Source organism: Hoplias malabaricus, chromosome 15 (genome assembly GCF_029633855.1).
Source record: "Hoplias malabaricus isolate fHopMal1 chromosome 15, fHopMal1.hap1, whole genome shotgun sequence".
Lineage (NCBI taxonomy): Eukaryota > Metazoa > Chordata > Actinopteri > Characiformes > Erythrinidae > Hoplias > Hoplias malabaricus.
Window position 1 is genome coordinate 6,721,166 of NC_089814.1, and position 22,443 is coordinate 6,743,608.

Consider the following 22,443-nt stretch of genomic DNA (forward strand, 5'->3'; position numbering starts at 1 on the left):
ACAAACAAACAAGTGGCCTATAATTAAGCAGGTTTTTCACTTATATCAGTATCAATTCTGAAATATAATATAGAGAGCAATTCAACTATTTAATCATCCTATCAAAATAAGTGTACAAATAAGTTTAAAATTGTTTATGTTTATTGTATTATTGTAATACAAAATTCAACCATTTTCCAATTCATTGTCATTTCATGGTAAATGTTAAAAATGACATTTGTCATTTTATTCAACAAAAAATAACTTAAAATTAAGTAGGTTATCAAGAAAAAAGTAGTGGTCACTGTATTTGTTCTATCAAGGAAAACAGGTAGCAAAAGCATGTGCATCGATTTTTTCTGCTCAATTGTCAATTGTCATTATAATACTACGTTACAGTTAACGTACACTTACAAGAGAGTGGGAGAATGTTTGAATTTTGAATTACAGAAATTTGTTACACAAAAACACTTTAAAACTTAATGTACACCTAACATAAAGACTTTATTATATTTAAAACAAACTGTGTTTCACGGATATAGATGCTAGATGTCCAGTAATTTCAGCTCCTTTAAGATGTACCCATTGCTGAAACAGACTCAGTTGGGTGCCCACACCTCTAGAAAATGTAGAAGTAGAATATAACACTCTGGGGCAGCTGCACATGAGCCTAAGGGTTACCATCAGACCCATTCATCCATCTGATACATCCAAACTGTTATTGTGCCTGACCTGAATAATTCTCCTGTGGCTGAATGCAATCAACTCCTCACAGATATGGCCCAACATCTACTGTACAGACTTATTAGAAAAGCATTTCCTGTTACTGGTCATTTATAAGCTGTCTATTATGCCCCTTTATTTAAGAAAAAATGTTGGAACAGCAGGTGTCCATATAAATTCATAAAGCAGTAACTGTTAAATATGTAGTAGTTGAACAGTGAATAGATTTACTCCGGCAAACTTGAAGACATGTTAAGTTAAATAAACTGAAAGCAAAGGGAAACGTGTTAGCACTTAAATGAGGCAAAAAATGTGCAGCCATAGGTGAAACAACATATAAAAACAGATTGTTACAGCTAAGAATTGTCTTACAATACAGCAGGTCTTACCGGGCTAGTGTCACAAGTCTTGTTTTTTTTTTTGCCTAAATATGACAGATTTGATGTTTTCTGAGCTTTGTGAAAGATACATCTGATATCCAGAAATCAGCTGAAGATTCAGTTCACTCTATTATTCAAAGATATTAATGTGGCAACAATAGCTACTATAGCATGAACACAATCTTCTCACACTATAAAACCAACAAAGAAAATTATCTTTGAGATGAAAGTATGTGCTGTTGACGCATGTTGTGTGACTGTTGCGTGAAATGATCAGATATGAGCTCAGAATTGCGCAATAGGACCTCAAAATAAATATTCGACATTATCCATAAAACAGATATCCATTCACTGCTTCTCCATTCTTCTCTTTTCTCTGCCACTTCCAAATTTAATTATCTGTTGTTAATTGCAGTATTATATTCTGATTTTAGTCATCGGCAGCTTAAGTACTGTATTATTTTTAGACACAAAGTATTTCAGTAAACTGACTTGTAACTCACTCACATTTAGCAGGAAGAACCTTCACCACCAGGGGGTGCCATAATCAGTCATACCTTTTGAGGCTTTGCATCACTGACACTGTTTCTTTGTTTTTGTTTATTTGCAGTGGTTTTAAGAGCCCATACTCTATATTTACACTTTAGTTTTATGTTTTTTAAAAACTTGAAACAAGCCTAAATCTCAGTATTTTAGCAACTTGTTTTTCCATTTTATCCACAAAGCCAAATCATTACCCATAAATATCTTGTTTGCTCTTACCAATTTCATGATATAGCGAGCCTTGCTTTATTGGCACAGATGCTGGTTTCCGTGGAGATGGCACTTGGATCTTCATGAGTTCGTTACAGCACTGTTTCCATTGACCTGTGTAAATAAAAACAATGTGTCAATCACCTTTATATTGTTTATTTTCAGGTGTGGTGATACTCTTACAAGAAATTCCACCCATTGTTCAAAACGTTAGCGTAATTACGTGGTTAAAATCTAAATGTCAGTCAGTGTGGTTTGTTGTAAAATGATACATTCTAAAGAAATAAAAAAGTAGTCCAAATTGGTGTTGGGAAAACAACCTTTCTGATTACATTAAACAGATGACTGAATATAAACATAAAATATATGTAAATGTTTGTCTCCATTCATTCATTCATCTTCTATAACCATGTCATCTTGGACCATGGACCCAGAGTCAACTTGGAAAAGGGTGCAAGGCATGTACACGCCCTAGATAGGGCACCAGTCCATCACAGGTTATCACACACTCGCCCAGTCACTCACACCTGTGGACAATCCAGAGCACTCACGTGGACAGAGGGAGAACACACCAAACATCTCTTAGATGGTGAACCAAGGTGGAGGTAGGTGACACGTTGTGTCACCCACAATGCCCATGTTGTGCCACAGTAATGCCACAAATGTGGCTTGATGTCTGGTTTTTAACAGCATTGTGACATAGTTCTGTTTCTAGTACCTGTTTAATTAAACCTATTCAGTACTTGCATGCAGAGTAAATTAGTATAAATAACGATTTTAATATTATCAACACTGTAAATATTGTAGGTTTACTCGAGATTGTGGATAGTAAATAAAGTGTCTATATTTGAGAACTAGACACTGACCCCATTTCCTATCATCAACACTGTAAAGACTTCACACAGGACATTTTCAAATGATGTTGAAAACACACACATGAGCAATGGATATATAGTACATCAAATATTACATAATATACAATTTGTATAAAATAATTATAAATCGCTATATTGTGATATTGTCTCCATGGCCCTTGGTCCCTCATAAAGATTGCACTGTGGACCCAGAAGGCTTCTCGGTTCTACTACATCAGTTCTATGAGCAGAAAGATAGATTGCACCGAGTTAATAAACAAGAAGTATGTTTAGGTAAGAGTTGACTCTGCGCATGTTTCACACATTTAAACACTCCGAGTGACACCTGTCAGTGGGCATCGCTCCAGGCCTGATATGTTCTGCAATAAATACTCAAAAAGGAGACAGCAAATTACAGCTGAGGACAGAACTCATTTTTGAGAGACTGAGTACACGTGTGTTAGTGTGCATTTGTGTGATTTGTCACAGAAAGTAATATGTACTGTATTCTTAACGTACTGTCTGAAGCCTGGCCAGAGCAATATTTACAGACAAGCCTCAATAATATTTTACACATTGACGTGGCTCTGATGCCTGCAGCTGCTTTGCAGTCATTCCTGAAGACACAATAAACCAACAATACACTACAAGATCCAGAATAGGACACACACACAAAGACGGCAAGGCTTTTGTTGGAAAGACAATAGAAAACGCCAGTGTTTTCTTACTTCAAACCATTACATGGCTATTATAACACAAAGAACTATTGTTCTATTGTAAGCACACATAGTATTAATATCAGAAATTAATGGAGCTGAAATCTTAACAATGTTTGAGCTGGTTATAATAAACACAGTGACTAAGAATTCATTCATATTGTTGTGTTCCAGCCATAAGTACAAAAATAAGACTTTTACTCAATCAAATGTATTATGTAATAGTGGCATATTTACAAGCACCATATAAAATAATAAATATTTACAACATGTGTATATATGCTTTTCATATTCATGGGATTCAACTAAGAAGCAGGACGTTATAGCAACTGAAAATAATGTAATTAAAACAAAAACAGTACAAGAAACCACTGATAAAACTAGAAGTAGACAACTAATCAAGGAACTTATGCAAGTTGGGGATTCCCAGGTCTGTGGTTCATTGACAGCAAAAAAGACCAAAACAATATAACAAGAAGGTTTTAAAGTTATTTAGCGTGTTAATTTAAATACAAATACAAAAATGGGCATAAAATTATGTTGTAAATATACTTTACTTAGAAAAATCCTTTATAGATACAGTATAGGTTCATCTCACTGAAGCATTTTCTGCAGTGGACATTCGACTGTTTGAATAAACACCATCATAACTATGGTAGGAAAATATTAAAGGGATGTATTTTCACCATTTTCCAAAAGTAAACAGAGTCCTGGGTCTTAATAAAACATCTGTGATGTTTGGCCAAAAAACCAAAGGGATTAAGCCCCACAGCAGTGTTCTCCTCCTGTCTAAAAAACAGCCGGTTTCAGTGCCTGTTCCTTTAAATGACAATGAGCCACTCTCTGTTAACCCCGACCTGAGCGCACAGCACTGAGAACAGCTGGTTTTTTAGCTGTTTTCGCTCTGTTCTCTTTCTTCTTCATTCTTGTGTTCTCTATTTTTTTTTATGTCGGCTTTGCATTCTCATGTAAACGTGGGTCCAATTCTGTGATTGCAGACACTCAGAGGAGGAGGTGGGAATTCTAAAATCGCAGACCTTTCTGTTTATGGAAGTAGAGAAAATTTAGAATGTTTTACCCCAGTTTCTTAGGAGCTTCAGATGCCCAGATTAACAGTTTTTTTTTTTGTTTTTTTGTTCATAATATGCCCTCTTTAAAAGATCTAAAACAATTTGTACATTATTATATAGGAACATGCCAATTCCTAATGTGACAGGAGATCTCAGATGTTGAAAGTGTGGTTTGTTATCTTTGTGTCTGGAGAAATGTGAAGAACACATCCATGGCTACAGGCAGAATTTTTTATTTTTTTACAAGAGCAGAAGCATTGCTCTCCACCCATCTCTGTCATCCTCCATCAGCTCAGAACAATGTGCGCTTTGTGTCATCTGGGGACATTCCAGTATTGTGTTTGTGCACATGTCTATATAAAATCTCAGCTTATTTCAAATATGTAACCTACATGTCTACGAGGAAGGAAAGGTAACTGATGATATACATAAAAAAAAAAAAAAAACATGGGTTCCACATCTAAAACACATTCCTCAGCAACTTCCAAAGCAACACTTGAATTTGCTGTGCACTCAGCACTACACTGAACTCACGTGAATAAAGTGTGAGTGTACCCTGCTATAGTGCCCTGTCATTTCACAAACCCGCAGTCTCTCTAAAGCTGAATCTGTATTGAACATGTACAGATTTTTCTTGTTATTATGCTCTAAACATTAGAGCAGAACAAATATTTACAGAATGTGTTAGGGTTAGAGTTATCTAGAGATTTCTAACTTTGAGATATGACTCATGTATTTCCAAAAGACTTTCGTTAACATGTTTCTGAAACAACTGAAAAAATTACGTTTATGATTATTTATAACAACTTTTTCACAGGACAGACAACGTGTACGCGTTTTTACTATTTAAATCAAGCATCACATTTGTCGGTCAAATCCGATATAGAATACATTCAGTGATTACAACATTTACGTGCAGATGTCAGAAACCACCACACACAATTTTATTTTTATTTAATTTCCAGGCATTTCACGAGATACCTCTACATTTATTCTTAGACTAAGATAGGAGAAATTCAGGGCAAGTGAAAAAAGAAAGTTTCCAAAGCTACAGAGTGAAAAAAGTACACAGAGATAAAAGGGGACCCTTCAAAGACTGAACTTTTAAGAATCTTTGAACAACTGAAGCAAAGTCTCCTGAAAAGAATTAAATTATATTTAAAAGTATCAAAATAAGGAAGTTATTTTAAAACACTTGCACTTTTCCTCACTGTATTCCATCAGGGCACTTGGCTCTGCCCACCGCGTGGACGTTTCTCTTCGTTACGGAAACGAAGAATCCGATGTGCACAAAACAGAACCAGACAAGGTGTTTGCTAAATCTATCTGACTAAATAAAACATGGCCACCACACCTTGTCAGATTCTGGTTCATGTGCGCCATGTGTTTATTACAAACACAGTCCACTAAACACTGTAGAAGTAGCATAGATGCGTCAAAGCATGGGTCTCTTGTACAAGAGATGCAAGATGCAGTTCAGCTTTAGAGATGGTGATGTATACCCACAGTATCTGTACTTTAAGGTCAAATACAAGCAAATAAAACTACAGAGTTTAATTATAATTAACAAAAATTATTATGTGATTGTTTTTGAACAGTTATTTAAGCTGATCAGACACAACTATATATTTGCTGAGGATTATTGTGTGATTTTCTGTTAAATATATTTTTTTGTTTACATTACTGACACTGAAAATATATACCTTGTCCTTAATAGTTGTGTTTTTGACCTGGTTTTTATAAACACACAGAGTACCATCTTTGACTGCACAGTAAACCATTAGCAAAAGTGCAACTTATTAAAAGCTTCAGGCTAGTACTTGTCAATAAACATACAACAACAAAAAAAAAAGTTATAACACTACACCAACACACCCACATACAGGTTTTCATGCATTTTGGGGCCATTACCTAGATCCAACTTAAAGCAAACATTTAAATACTACTTCACTAACCCTGACTCTTATATGTAACCAATAACATTAATAAACCTAACCCTAAAATATGATTCACCTTAAAAGAATAAAGACTTAATTAAAAAATAAAGGCTGTGGAGACTAGCTTTTGAGTGCTTAAACACACACACACACACATATACACGCGCGCACACACACACACCGATAAAGGGAAGTAAAATTAAATTCCACCATGCCAAATATACTGAGAGTTCCAGGCCTCACCTGAAGAGACAAAAGCTAAAATCATTTCCATAGAACATTTACGTAATCATTCACATTCTGTTTTCTATTTTTGCAAGGTCACATGTGCAGCAACATGATCCTTACTCTGTACCGGTGACAGGGCTCAGATTACTACACAGAAAAGGTGTGGACATGGCTGTTTCTTCAGTGGGGTGGTCATTAATTCCTTCATTATATTGGCTTGGAAGAATAATAATGACACACAGCTGAATGAAAATATGCAATGTCGTTTTGAAGTAATCATCCAAACACTTTTTTTTTTTTACACACAGTATGACAAGCTAAAAGCATACAGCTAAAACAATGAGCTATGTCTGTCACACACATGAATGGTGCGGTCACCTCAAGAATCTTTAGTAATTAAATATATCTGTACTATTTCGTGGGTGTGGTACAAAAGACCAATCACAGGACTCGAGGTGATCGAGCTTTCTGAACTTTCAGACAGACAGTCTGAACTCTTTCATATCTCTTCTCAAACATTACCTTTCCAAAGATTATTATTTTTTATTTTTTTTCATTTACATCTCTCCCTGCCACCACCACCATGATATTACTGATTAACTTGATTAATTAGACATCATCTTTCTATTTAATTACACCTTTTAGCCGTTTAACAAGTAGATTTGTTCATCAGGCCTTGCTTGATACAAGACTTCAGCTGCTCAAAAAGCTGTGGTCATCTTTGTCTGATTCTTCTCTTAATAATGCATCAAAAGAGACAGATCTGGACATTTCTGCATAGAACTGATGTGTGGCTTTCTCAGTGTGTAATAGATTTACAGGCCGCAATTGATGTTGCAGCAGCAGACTGTTAAGTGACAGACAACAGGTTGTCACTCAAGAAACTACTCCTGAGCCAGACACTTCTACATTCTCTTGATTAATTAAGTTATTATTAGCTAAATATTTATAACTAGTTATAATATGTATAGCTACTGAAGCAAAATATTATTTGATGCTTAATTGAGTCTTAATGTCACTTCAAAGATCCAGTGTTCGACAGAGCAAAGACCAAATATGGATTCATACATAAACTCACATTGCTATGTAAACTGATATTGATAAAACCAGCTGTGCACTGTGGATGAAAATCTGACAACAGACACGTCCTCCCACATAAAATTACTTATCTCTTTCGCTATTTAAAAGAAGGTTCATCTGATTACTTTCTTTTCTAGCAATAAAACTGCTTACCACACCTTTTATAAGCAACTAATCACAACAATGGGTTTGTGGGTGTTTTTTTATTTTCTGTGGGTGTAGTTTTCTGAGAATCTCTGCCAATCAGTCAGATAAGAAAACCTGCTCTTTTTTTTTTCTTCAGCTCCAAAGCTGAGCCTATGGACTACCACTTAAAACCAGATTCCTCAAGTACCCTTTAATATAAAACTAAAATGAGCTGTTACTACCAAAAAAGCAAGGTTATTGATCAAAGTTTTTAGGTAACGTTTTTACATTACATTTACATTATTGTTTCTACAAAGTAAAGCTGTCATGAGAGGAGGGCTCCAAACCACACTTATAGTCAGAGCCAGAGCTCTATTTACTCAATACATGTTTCACAGGACCCTGCAAATTAACGAAGGTCCCCCTGAGATTCAGGGAAAAGAATTCACGCAAGTGAGCTGCAGGAACAGCAGTCAGATAAACTTGTGACTTGTGTTCTTAGTGGGTTAAATTGTTAACATATAATAGTTTAATAACCATAACCATGGAAAGATATTTAGCAGGGTCACGGGGATCTAGACTAAAGCCAGCTAATGCAGCACCACAGTAAATACACATGAGAAAAACAGTGAAAAGTGAACACATACTGAGTTTTATATTGTCTAGTATTCATGTAAACAACACAAAATACTTCAAAACACTCTTCCTTACTGTTCCTTACTATTCCATTCCACCATAAAAAGTGAAACAGTTACTTCAGAGTGCAGAGTTCTTCTGAATTTCGGTGTTGGCTCCATGTTCGCCAGCTGTTATTTGATTTTTAATTTTCTGTTCCACGATATTTATCAATAAAGATTGTTCCTCTACATTTAGTGCGCTCCAGTCTTATTTCCTGCTCAAAACTGGTCTAATGTTTTTACAAAGACTAAGTGTCAGTAAATAGATAAAAAACTAAAGGTATCGCTCCCGTATGCTAGGCTCCATCTCTCTATGCTTACAGCAGAGAAAATGCATCTGATGTTTTTTAGACAACGGAGAGAATTCAAACGTCAAACTTCCTGTAGTTGAAGGTGGTTCTTGGCAACGTTATGTGGCAAAAAGTATGAGAGTCTCCCTAGAGAGTGCAGCAATGTGAAACTGGTCTAGAGATAATATGGACATGATGAGTGATTACACACCATCTGTATATTTAAAATGAGGAAATATATATCCAGTCTCTAAAGCTTTACCTGTAGCCTAGTTTAGACACAGCACATATCTATTCATGTATTCACGAAGCAGTCACAATCATGTGTTACAACATATTAAAGGAAATGTGGGGGAGCCCATGTAAATGGGCCTAAAGTGCTGATACATTTAATAACAGTATTGTATCAATTACAGATGCTATGCTCACTGAGATCAGACTGGGATGCGGCAGGGGTCCTTATTAGAATTTTGCTTAGGGACCCAAGGAAGTCCAGACCAGCTCTGTTTCCAGAAATGCTCCATAAAGTGGGTGCCACACACGTGACTGCAGCCATGCTTAAAACAGGTTGAGTACAGAAGCTCTGATACATCCCTATCACTTGGTGTCACTATAAGGGCTATACCATCTAACCTAAGGTGATCTAATCAATCATGTTGTTTTATGACATATAGTCAAATCCCTACCATATTTGAGTCATGCGAGTTTTTGCACATTCAGAATACCAATGGGATGTTCCCCTTATAGATGTCTTCAGTAATTTTAATTAAGAAACATAATATTAGAATAGGGCGGCATGGTGGCGCAGCAGGTAGTGTCGCAGTCACACAGCTCCAGGAACCTGGAGGTTGTGGTTTCGATTCCCGCTCCGGGTGACTGTCTGTGAGGAGTTGGTGTGTTCTCCCTGTGTCCGCGTGGGTTTCCTCCGGGTGCTCCGGTTTCCTCCCACAGTCCAAAAACACACGTTGGTAGGTGAATTGGCGACTCCAAAGTGTGAGTGTGTGTCTGTGTTGCCCTGTGAAGGATTGGTGCCCCCTCCAGGGTGTATTCCTGCCTTGCGCCCAATGATTCCAGGTAGGCTCTGGACCCACTGCGACCCTGACTTGGATAAGTGGTTATAGATAATGAATGAATGAATGAATGAATATTAGAATAATATAATTCATTTATATTAATCCCATACACTGAAGTTTTTAGTTTTGTTGATTTTAAAATGTTAAAATATGAATAGGTTCTGTTCTCCCCAAGGGTATTTTTTTCATAAAAAAGGGGGAATCATGCTTTAAGGCCTTTTCTGTAACTGTAATGGCACATTCACAGTGCTTCCCCATGCTGAACATAATTGTAGCTGCACAGTAGCATTGTTTTGTCATTGTGGTCTTTGAAGAATGGTAATTTTACATAATAATTAAAAAATAATAATAATTATGCAAGTCTATCTTTAATCACACCAAATATTCATGATCCACCAATGCATTTTCTACAGTAGAGGTACATTATTGGTCACTAAAAGGTGCAAACGGTGTAAATGTAGCTTTAAAAAGTATGTCCTGGAGTTGAAACTGAGCATATGAATTCAACACATTTTTAAAATCCACAATTATAATAGAACAATATCCTTTTAATTATGTTCCCTCACTAAAGGTACTGACTATGAGCCTTTAATGGTACCAGCACAGAGACAGCAAAAGGTACCACCGTGCTGATAGTTTTTCCGACAGTGTATGTTTTTAACAGAGAACCACCCTCGGACATAATTCTGAAGGCATTCAGAAAGAAAGAAAAAAAAATCACGAGAATGAGCTAAAAATATTTAGTAAAAACATCCTCATACTCAAAATGTGGAACATGCCATCATTCAGCATTGTGGCTGCTCAAGTACATGTGCTCAACAGGTGCTGTCACATTATTATCAGTTAACCTCGCATCTCAGCAGTGGACTGTTGAAAAGGAGTGATGTATTTGCCCATAAACCAAAGCAACACCCACTTCTCTCTACACTCACTAACTGTCCATTCTCTCAGCTCACCATACAGGTTTAATATGTACTATTATGTGGGTGTTGGATCACACTCGTGCTTCAGTGACTCTGATGTGTTGGTGTGTTAGTGTGTGTTGTGCTGGTCTGACTGGATCAGACACAGCAGGTGCTGCAAGAGTTTTTAAACCCGAGAACAGTCCACCAACCAACATCCAGCCACAATGTCCTGTGTCCCCTGATGTAGAACTAGAGGGCAACCAAAGCAAACCGTGCAGCAACAGATCACCTGCTGATGTCTCTGACTTTACATCTACAAAGTAGACCAACGAGGAAAGTGTGTCTAATAGAATGGGCAGTGTTTTAAAACTCCAGCAGCACTTCTGTGTCTCATCCACTCGTACCAGCAAAACACGCTAACAAACCATCACCACGACATTCGGATTCGTCGTTCTCCACGTCGTCAAGCGCAACTTGTTTTGAACGGCAGCGTTCTTTCTTAAATTTTCTTATAATCTTTAACTGGAAATGGAGTTACTATCTGACACCACTCCCTCTTGATAACACTTTTATCACAATAAACAGGATCCACTTATTTTAGCTGTTGTCATGATTCACATGATTTTTCCATGGCAACACTCCATTTAGAAGAAGAGCGAGACCAGCTCTAATCAGCATAAATATGTAAACAAAGTTCTTTATAACAAGAGCAATAAAATAACGAGCTACAAAATCACATTTACTTTGAGAATATAGAAGAAAGAAGCACAGGTGTCTAATGTTCATTTCTATTTTGGTAAAAGTCCCATTTCCAGAAAAGTTGGGACATGCAAAATGTAATAAAAATAATAATTTTTTATTTGATTTTTAAATCTTTATATAAAACAGACAAAAGCACAAAGAAAATATTTCCAATGTTTTCACTGACCAAATTGTGCTTTTTTTATGTAAACTTATTTTAAATGTGATGCCTGCAACATATTAAAAACTGTTAAGAAATCAAAATACGAGTGAAAAGTTTATATATATATTTATATATATCAATTTTAAAAAATCATGTCATACTTATTATTGGAGCATTACATTACACGCAGGTGAATATGAAAAATATAAAAGGAGAATTCACCAACGGCTCAGTCTTGTCAAGAAATTATAGTTGTTGTTCATCACTTTATGCCACAATTTGTATTTGAGGATTGTCAGTTAGTACAAACAACACATTTTTCAATGCAGGCTCTGAAAAAATATAGGTCGTTCACCATCTACAGCACATAATATTATGAAAATATTCAGAGAGTTAGGGGAAATATCTGTGCAAGGCCAAGAGTGGAAACCACTGCTGAATGTGATTGACCATGAGCCTACAGGCCATATCGTTTGAGAACCCGTCGTGCTACTGTGATGGACTTTACCACATGGGTTCAGGAGTTCTGTGTTCTGATGGATTAACCATTTAGCTTGTTTTTAGAAAAAATGGATGTTGGACAAAAGACAAAAAAAATAATAAAAAAAAAAACACTCATCTGTGATGGCCTGGGGGAGCATCAGTGCCTGGGGCATGGATGATCTACAGATATGTGAAGGTACCATTTATACTGTCATTTTGGATAGACATATGCTGCCATCAAGATGACGTCTTTTCACAGGAACTCCTATTTGAGTAGAACGATGCTAGGCTTCTTTCTGCATGAACTACAACAGCTTGGCTTCATAGACATAGAGTGTGTGCGTTACCTGCCTGGCCTGCAGTCCACAGCTGTGTACTACTGAAAATCTATGGCATGTACACTCAAAGAGGAGAATCAAACAAAGCCAACCACAGATAGCTGCTTAAGCCTTGTATACAGCAGAAATGGGAAACAACTCCACTTGCAAAACTGCTACCATTAGTATGTCCAATTCCCAAATGAGTAAAAAGTATAATTAAAAGAAAAGTGATGTGACCCAATTGTAAACATGCCTCTGTCCCAGTTTTTTGTGTTGCATGCATTTTTTTCCAAATGCACTTATCAGAAGTCTTGCATGATTTGGCAGTCAGGCAAAGCATAGTATGTGAGTATTGTGTCTACATATCCATGCAGACTTTGGTACATGGCAGCATCTAAACATGTGATGTCTTTTGGATTCTAGCCTATACAAACTAGCTAAAGATAATTTCTGAGCAAACAGCAAAGCAATTTAAAAGTCGCTTTGGAAACGAGCCGGTGCTAAATGCTTTAAATATACATTTTAATTTGTTTGTATTTAACAAATAATATTAATATATTAAATACATTAAAACCCTAATAAAATGTTTTTCTTTTGTTAAACTATGTATTTCAGTTTATATTGCATGTTTTGAAATTGATCCAACTAATGCAGTTTGTACACACCTATAATTCTAATTATATATATTTGTACACACCTTGGAGATCACCTGCTCTACTGCCCTCGGGTAAATGCTGCCAGTTCCTCGTATCACCATTACACCAAACAAACACAGAAACAGCTTCTACACCAGGGCTACACAAGAATGGAACTTTGCCAAATACAACCACTGTTTTCGATCTGTGACTGTACCTGTATCTATATTTACACTTAAAGAACAATTTACACAATCGATGTTTATTTCATGACATGTTTACATTTCATGGCACATTTGTATGTATTTATTCCCAACTGCACTGTTTGTTCACATGCCCACTGCAGTTCAGCAAATGTGCAATGTCTCAGTAACTATATATTAATCATATCTTAAGTATAGATTTTAATGTATAAGCCCATTCTCAAATTAGTTGAGACATTCTGTGGAATGTATAAAAAAACAAAATGCCCCATCCTTACTTTTTTTTTTTTTTAAGAGGTCACTGGCATCAAATTCAAAATTAACAAATATTTTGTAAAATATATAAATATTTATTTATTAAATATCTATTTATTTAGATTTTACACAGCATCCCAACTTTTTGGGATTGGACTTTTACATACAATGCATCTCAATAAATTAGAATATCATCAAAATTTTCATTTATTTCTTTTAATGTTGATGATTATTGCTTACAGCCAAAGAATCTATACGAGTTCCATTTTTGAATTGAAATACTGAAATAAATTAACTTTTTGATATTTAATTTATTGAGATGCACCAGTATTTTTACACCTTATTCACTCAAAAAAAATCTTTTAAATTTTTTTTTACGTTATCTTTGTTCCCTGAATGTATTGTCAATTTTGCTGAAAGCAACATGCTATGTCAGTGTCACTGCAGTGCTGACGATGTATTGCCTCGAAAAATCTTATCTGCTCCGTGACCTGACCATTGAAGGACAGGGTGAAACAAAGTATTCAGGAGGGCTACACTCTAATTGTAGATTTACAAAGGGCTCTTGTATAGTCAGTTACTGATAAAATAAACAAACAATGTGTGTTGAGATCTGATACTTGTGCATCGTGGCCATTTAGAAATGACAGTTGATTGATCTGTATTTTTGTTTCTGCGAGACAAAACACATTTTGGGGGCCGTGACTGAACATAAACATAAAGTTTAAGAAGACATCTACAACTGTGGGGAAACTCAGTTCTCTCTGGTTTGTCTATGTTCAGAAGCTCTGTCTTTTAAGGTGGAACCGTATGTTTGAGGGAGAAAAAAAACGACTTTGTATGTGCCTGAAGTTTAACTTATTCATTGTTTGAATTACCACAGAAGCTCATTTACAACTCGAGTTGTTTAGTTTTGTAGCATTTTTTTTTCGGTAAGGCAGTGGATTGGATTAAAAAGAAATTGGATTAAAATCATGAATGTCACCTTTAAATTAGATCTAGTTTTGTTGTTTTTGTACAAGTACAAGGTCACAGAGACATTGATAAACCTGTTATGCAAATTCCATTCAACCAAGAAAATGAATACAGATACATTTATTGCAAGTGACTTATGGAATTTGGCATTAAGCGAAGATTGTGAAAAATGTGCCATCACTTTGGCCACAGTGCCCCCATTAAAACCCTGACAACAGAGCGCATTACTGTCAGATAGTTACATAAACTCAGTTGGGGCTGGGCAAGTCATCGGAACACTGCAGAAAACTAGTTTTCCGTAAAAAAGACTGCTTTATATACACCCAGTCCTCACTGATAGATATTTATTTTATTTCCCTATTTAAAACATTATTTCACAAAAAGATGTGCCTCTTTTTCCTCTATTTTGGATTTAAATCCTTGCAGTTATCACTAGATCTGTCACAATAGATATATTACAGACTTATCTTATAATATCACTACAAACATACAGTATTATTCCCTTAATAATTTCTCTGACCTCAGTATTACCCATTGTGTTTACATAAGAACGAACATCACCAGTATTTCAGCCAGTTCTCTGGATTTCTCTGTTCTCTCTATTATGGAGCCATTATATGCATTTGTTTAAAAACAGCATACTTGTTGTATTTATTTATATCCAATGCAAACGTTTGAATATTCTTAATAACCACATTTTCTAAATGTTCATTGTCATTTAAAGATTAAATTACTAATTTTTTACTTATTACTAATGTCTATTATTTTTTATTATTATTTTATTACTTTTATTAAATCCACAACATTATAAGTAGCATTAATTTATCTTAAAATGACAATGGCATTGTTTTCCACAACTATATCTGGAACAATACATCGATAAAAATAAATGGCTATGGTGAGAGGCCTAGCTAACACTGTCAGAGGGTAAACGCCACATGCATTGCCAATTCACATGAATATCTATATTTACCCATTGCTTTTTGAAGATCTCTAGGAGTAGAACTTTTGTCATACACATGTGCGTGTGTTTTGTGTGTGTAGACGTGAAGATCAGTGCACGCTGGTGGATGGTGTAGTGAGCTGTGACAGAGCTGATGGACTGATAAAGAGAACAGCGAGCTGATGAAATCTGCTGAACACAGTCCTATGACGTCATCACATTCCTCCTGGAGTCCGACACACAGTGAGCACAATGCGTGAGGTTTTATGAGAACTCTGCCGTATCAAAGCGTGTTCACATGTCATAAAAATGTTTCCACACTGTCTCGGTGCAGGCTGGATGTTGCCCAGTGCGCGTGTGTGCGTGGGGAGAAGTGGGGTGTTTATGTTTGTCTGTATGTATGGGCGTGTGTGTGTGTGTGTGTTTATGTACGTGTGCTTGTGCACTTACTCATATCATAAAAATGCTGCCAGAAGGCCTCCATCCAACTGTGTGTATCTTCATGTGTGTGTGAGACCAGCGTGTGTGTAGACTCCCCCTCTGCTGTTTGGTTGGTTATCAAGATGGTTTGAGCATTTAAGACTGGGTCATTTTCTGTGGCACGTATTCGAGTTTCCTGAGAAACAACAAAAAAAAAACAATCAAAAACCCACATATAGAAGACTACAATTTTATCTTCAAAACCCTCATTTAGGCGTTTCTAAATCTTAAGGGATCAGAAAAAGAAAGAAAACATGCAAGACCTAAAAGACCATCAAAACGATACCCATCAGATTAACAGAGCTAGATGTTTTCATTGTTGAGAGATAGGAGAACCTGGGTGTTTCTCTTCTTCTACTGTTAACTGTCTTCCTCAGTGCTAATGGGCAGCGAGGATTTGTCAAGAAGCCCTTACTGAGATAAGATAATGCAGAAAAACTGCATCTGAAAAGCAAAGACGGAACAATGGACTTCCACATCACCTGGTGTGTTTGGGATGGACCTGGATCATGTGGAGGACAAAATGCAGCCAATTTCTATAACAAAATATTGAGGGTGTGAAAAAAACGTCCCTGAATATTTCTTTAAAAATATCCTTGAAATTGTATTAAATTAGTCGTTAATTATTCGCCATCAGGATAAATCAGAAAATACAACATTAATAAAAACAGTTCACTTGTGCACAGTCTAGTTGGAAAAGCTAAAAACAATCAAAACAGAGATGTGCCATATTTTATATGTGTTTATATTTAAGTATCTGTCTTAAAAGCACAGTTTAAAAAAGACACCCTGTTTAAACTTAATGGGTTAAGGGAGGTAAATTAATTCTGACCTCTCTTGGTGACAAAAATCTACACAAATAAAATAAGCAGATCATAAATTATAATATGTGGATCATAAAATACAAGAGAAGAGGATATGGGCCCTTTAAGACTTGTATCTAATTCAGTGCTTTGTGTACAAACAGCACTGGGAACAATGTCAGTTCAAAGAATTCCATGATTGATTTAGAAGAAGTCCGACCAATATTTTAAATTCCTAATAGAGCACGTTACGTTATGTTCTTTTGTATGTAGCACAGAGGATGTCACAATTTACCCTAAAAATACCTTAGTTCTCGGCACTCAGAAACACGCAGATCTTTAAATCAGTGACCAACACTTCAATGAATACACTATCTGTCCAAAAATATCTAGACACCCTTTCAAACTCGCTTCACTCTGGAGAAACACAAAGATATTTATTCTAAATTAGTCTTCTAGAAATAACAAACCATATTTTTTTTAAGAAATACATATATAGAGTAAAAATTGCGCAACACATGGAAGTGTTCTGGCAAGTCCCTTTCCCCCCACAATGGAAGAATAAATGACTGTTGGATGACTGTTAAAAACTCAGCATTGGCTTTGAAAATATGTACTAAATCTCAGACACAGAGTGACCTCCAGTGGCTGAGGTTTTACACTACACAAAAAAGTACAAGCAACCAATCATTTCTAGACGTGAAGAGAACACACAACCAACTTATAACTCACTCACATTTAATAACATGCACCACAGACAGCAAAGTGCCAATAACACGTGTTCTTGTTCCCCAATATGTTTTGCTGTGGCCTCACCTTGTTTATGGGGATGATGAATGCTGGCTTTTCTGAAGTTTCCTCATCTTCTTGTGAATGGTAACAGGTGAGTTCTGTCCCTTTCAGAACACAGTAGATTTCTGACCAGCTCTGATCTCCTGGTCGCTATAGAGACAGAAATTAACACAAAACAATGAGCTCAGGTAATCAGCCACATAAACTGAAATGATAGATTATGGATCTGATTAGGAACCTTTAGAAAATACATCATTTTACATTGATTTAAATTGACTTTATTCTTTTGTAATTTGAGGGATGGGGAAGTACACTGGTGAATTAAAGTGGCCAAAGACTGCTGGGATCTAACATCTCTCTAGACCTGAGGTTCCCAACACGTTAAACACGTGTAAGTCCGTGTTGGTAAACTACACATCATTTAAAGCTGTGTTCATGAATTTCACAGAACTGCATGTCTGTGTTGTTGTAGTTCCCCTACCTAGCCGCCAGAGGTCACATATCCCAAATCCAGACCAATGACAACCACCATCTTTAAATCTGGAAATTTGATCCAAGTTCCAGACCAGGATTTTAAAATGGCCAGTCAGTATGACACTATACCTGGCCAGGCAGGTAAATTAGCTGCAGCTATAGTGTCACACCAACTGGCCATTATAGAATCCCTTATTGGAACGTGGATCTAACATCCAGATTTGAAGACCTCTGCACTAATGCATTAGTCAAGGCAATCTCCAGCGACCAAACAGGTGCACCACACTAACTCTGTCTGTTTTTCAAACAGCTTTACTCAGTGCACACAATGCACCTGTGCTGATGTCATTGCTAAATTATTATTATTAAGTACATTAAATTACCAGTATCAGACCCCACTGTCCAGACTACAAAAACCTGGCCGTTGTCATCAAATGCAAATCATCAGATTGTTGTCTTTTAAATGTGTTCCTGCTTTCGTCACTGGAAGTTGTTTTTCTGCTGGCAAGTTGTTTCTTGAAAATAGGAGATGAGACTCGAAAAGTAGAGATGAAATGAAGTTTATTGGGTGCGCATGGAAACTCTGAAACTCTCTCTGTACAATATCCTTTTAAGAATAACACAGTGATCCTCCCACCCTTAGCCACATCTAATCAATTACCATAGCAACCAGGTTAACAGGACCCTAAAATGGAGAACCCCTGATGTGTTGGGTACATCCAGTCGGTGTGCAGCTTGGCCCAAATGGTTGGAACAAAAGGCACCACATGGTAAATACATTATACAAAGTCACCAAAGTGGTTGCATCCTGAGAGTGTAGAAATTATTTACAACATGATTAAGCCCTATTTTGACGGCATAATTTTTGTGTGTAGTATTTGTCAATGTTACCAGTCGTGTGCCTCTCGCCACTTAACGTGGCCAAGAACAGCCTACTACTGCAGAAACAAATAATTCAATGACATGCAAAAAGACCAATCACACGTCTGCTATTTTGGCATGATGTGGAAAAGTAGGCAGGCAAAACGATGCACGTAAATCGATGCAGAATCTTGACAGTGAGGCTACATTAGTCTACTGAAAATATCAGACTCTCAGTCCACTTGTGGGCGGAGCATCTGTGGCTGAGGATACCAGAGTATCTCAGTGATTTTACTCCAGTCCATATAGACCACTTCAGTCATTTACCCAGTGTGCACTGCCATTTCAGGAAAGATTCCGTAACCTACTGTAAAAATAACCCTAGCTTATATTTATTCCATGTGAACTGATATGTGGGTGAATATTCTGTCCTATCCCATGGTAAAGGAGTCTTTCAGATTTCACAGGAGATTTCACAGAGTCTAAAAACTCCAGTAAACTGAGTAGGCGCTCCCATCTCTGTTTGCACACAGATATCAAGTGGGAATCCACCATAGACATTATTGACAAGCTGTGGTAAATTAACACTCCCCCAGCATCACATGTAAACTAATGCCAAAGTGGGTTTTTTTGGTTGTGACACTGATATTTTAAACTTAGAAAACTGGATATTTTAGAGCTTTGGAAAAAGAAAAAGAGGACCTCAGCCCAACAAGGTGTAGGCACCAGAAACAAGCTACAGCGCAGATATTCTTCTAAATTTGAACAGAATATAGATCCAGATGGTCTGAGCATAACAACCGACCCTTATTTTTGTGTCTCAGTTCACTTAAATAATCGTTCAATCCTGAACGCTTCCCTTCTTATAAGTCATCTACGAAAACCAACCTCTGAGATGAAGCTTGTGAAAAGCCTTCTGGATTGTGTGCCTTATGCTTTTGTCCTTTTAGGAAGGCTTACGCTGGCTGTTGGAACATTTCTGTGAGTATTCTGATGGCATTCAGACACATTAGCATTGAATAGAGAATTAGTGACTTCAGGTAATGATGCTGGATTATTAATTTTTCCAACAGATGCCATTCCAACTCACACCAGGGACATTGAATTGGATATTCAGTATCGCTCAGAAGAACATAGCTCCACACAGATTTAACACAGATGCTCCATAATTGTACTGGGTTCACAATGGATGACCATTAATGAAGCTGAATACATGTGTGTGTCTACCTCTGGACGTAAAGTGTATATTCATTACTCAGACACTCACCTGGATCTTCAGCTTGCTGCTCATGACCTGCTGAGTCATACAGTTGGGCTGAGCCACCAGACGACAGCACACGCTACCATAGAGGGGCAACCAGAAGGAGCTGTCCTCTGAATACATAAATACACAAACATACACACAAAGAAAAAGGCAATAATGATTTTATTTTATCCAGTTCAGGGTCACGGTGGGTCCAGAGCCTATCTGGAATCATTGGGCGCAAGGCAGGAATACACCCTGGAGGGGGCAACACACACACACACTCACTCACACATCGGACACTTTTGAGTCGCCAATCAATCTACCAAAATGTGTTTTTGGACCGTGGGAGGAAACCGGAACACACCACACACCACACTCCTTGGAGACAGTCACCCGGAGGAAACCCACGCAGACACAGGGAGAACACACCACACTCCTCACAGACAGTCACCCGGAGCGGGACTCAATCCCACAACCTACAGGCCCCTGGAGCTGTGTGACTGTGACACTACTTGTTGCGCCACCGTGCCGCCCCAATAATAATCATATGTGTAAAAACCTTCTTGACCAAAACAACCTGGCTAAGACATTAAACATATCTGTGGCTATACATACTGAGTCAGAACCACCACGGAGCAGATAAAATTTGGGAGGTGGATCATTCTTAGCGCTGAAGTGACACCGAGCTGGTGGTGGTGGAGTTTTAGGGTGTGTTTTGCTAGTACATGTGGATCTGACACAGCAGTGCTGCTGGAGTTCAATACCTCCATGTCACTGTTGGACTGAAAATAGCCCATCAACCAAAAATATCCAGCCAATAGTGTCCTGTGGACGGTGTCTTGTATCCACTGATGAAAGACTAGAGGACAACACAAACTGTGCAGCAACTAATGAGCTTGTTTCTGACATGGTGGATCTATGAGGTGATGTGTCAGTATAGCAGTCAATATAGTAGACGGTCAGTATACAAGACGGTTGACACCACCACCACCACGTCAGGTTTTACTCAAGTGATACCTGGTCTGTGGTGGTCCTGGAGGGTCTTGACCATTGAAGAACAAGGTGAAATAGGGCTATGCAGAGAAAGAGATGTTCTACACTCTGTAACTGTAGAACCAAAGCCAACAAAGGTACCTTTATGATCAGCGGTGCTGAAAAAATGGAAAACCATGTATGCGTGTATGTTTATTCCATCTAATGTGTGTGAAGAATTGCTCACTTGTGTGTGTTGTGTTTTCACTACCACTATTGGGTTAAATGCAGAGAAGCAATTTTCCTAAGGGGCTCAGCAAAGGTGTTTCTTCTTCGATGAGTACACAAACACTGAGATAGTATGTGTAAGTCTTCATATACTGAACATTAACGGCAATATTAAATGGTGTTTTGTAGTGTCATGTCACCTGTGCCAGAGATGGTCAGGTCGTGAGTTCTGAATGAATTCTGGACGTGAGAAAGTGTCAGACAGGTGTGGGCCAGCAGGTGATATTTGGGGCCCCTGTGGACAGAAACAAACAGTATTAGCACATACAGTATGTGACTCTAGAAACGTGCATTTGCCCATTGTTGAATTTTAGATATCATAAACCTATTTTTATTATGACAGAACAGCACTGACCAATTAAATAGGACATTTCTCAGCAGCTGCCCTTTGAGCAGACAGTCATCAAAATGCTGGTTAGATGGTTTTAAAGACCCCCAGCATTAGGCTGTGGAGCAGTGGAACTGAATTCTCTGAAGTGATAAAGCTCCATCCATCACCTCTAGCTGAACATATCCCCACAACAAAGAAATCATTGTATTTAAATATTAATAATAATAATTGCTATTATTATTACTGTGCTAGTGCATGTATTGGAGATCCTACAGGTGACCCCACTTTCTCTCCATCCCCCTGTCTGTCTGAGCTTCCGTTCAGTCCACAGGCCGTAGCAGACTCCAGAGCAGCACGGAGTTTCTTCCCGGAGGAGCGTCCCAGTGAGCCGCTGAGACGAGCCAGTCGCCTCGGAGCCTGCGCCAGACACACCTCCTCATCCACAGAGCAAGTGTACAACTCCAGACGCAGCTCAAAACCTGCACATACTTCACTGCATCGCAGGAGAGAGAGAGAGAGAGAGAGAAAGAGATCACATGAAAACAGGCTACTTAGGAGCCTTATTATTGAATTATTAATAACTGCTATGACAGCAGTACAGTAAGTTCAGTAGTTATGACTGTGAAGAATTAAAATGTGAACTCATGTACAGCCCCTCTAAATATCTAAATATCTAAAAGCCCTTTA

General features: G+C 37.4%; 1 protein-coding gene across 2 annotated transcripts in view; it reads right to left on the reverse strand.

Annotated features, from left to right (window-relative positions):
• The window catches only part of rtknb (rhotekin b), a 56,049-nt gene that overhangs the window by 23,447 nt on the left and 10,159 nt on the right, over positions 1-22,443 (reverse strand). For both annotated transcript variants that reach the window (XM_066646389.1, XM_066646388.1), the window contains 6 exons: positions 22,001-22,249; positions 21,566-21,660; positions 20,187-20,293; positions 17,609-17,734; positions 15,960-16,125; positions 1,845-1,949 (listed from right to left, as the gene is read on the reverse strand). In XM_066646389.1, the coding sequence (XP_066502486.1) occupies positions 1,845-1,949; positions 15,960-16,125; positions 17,609-17,734; positions 20,187-20,293; positions 21,566-21,660; positions 22,001-22,249 (848 nt within the window). The remainder of the gene's footprint in view (positions 1-1,844; positions 1,950-15,959; positions 16,126-17,608; positions 17,735-20,186; positions 20,294-21,565; positions 21,661-22,000; positions 22,250-22,443) is intronic.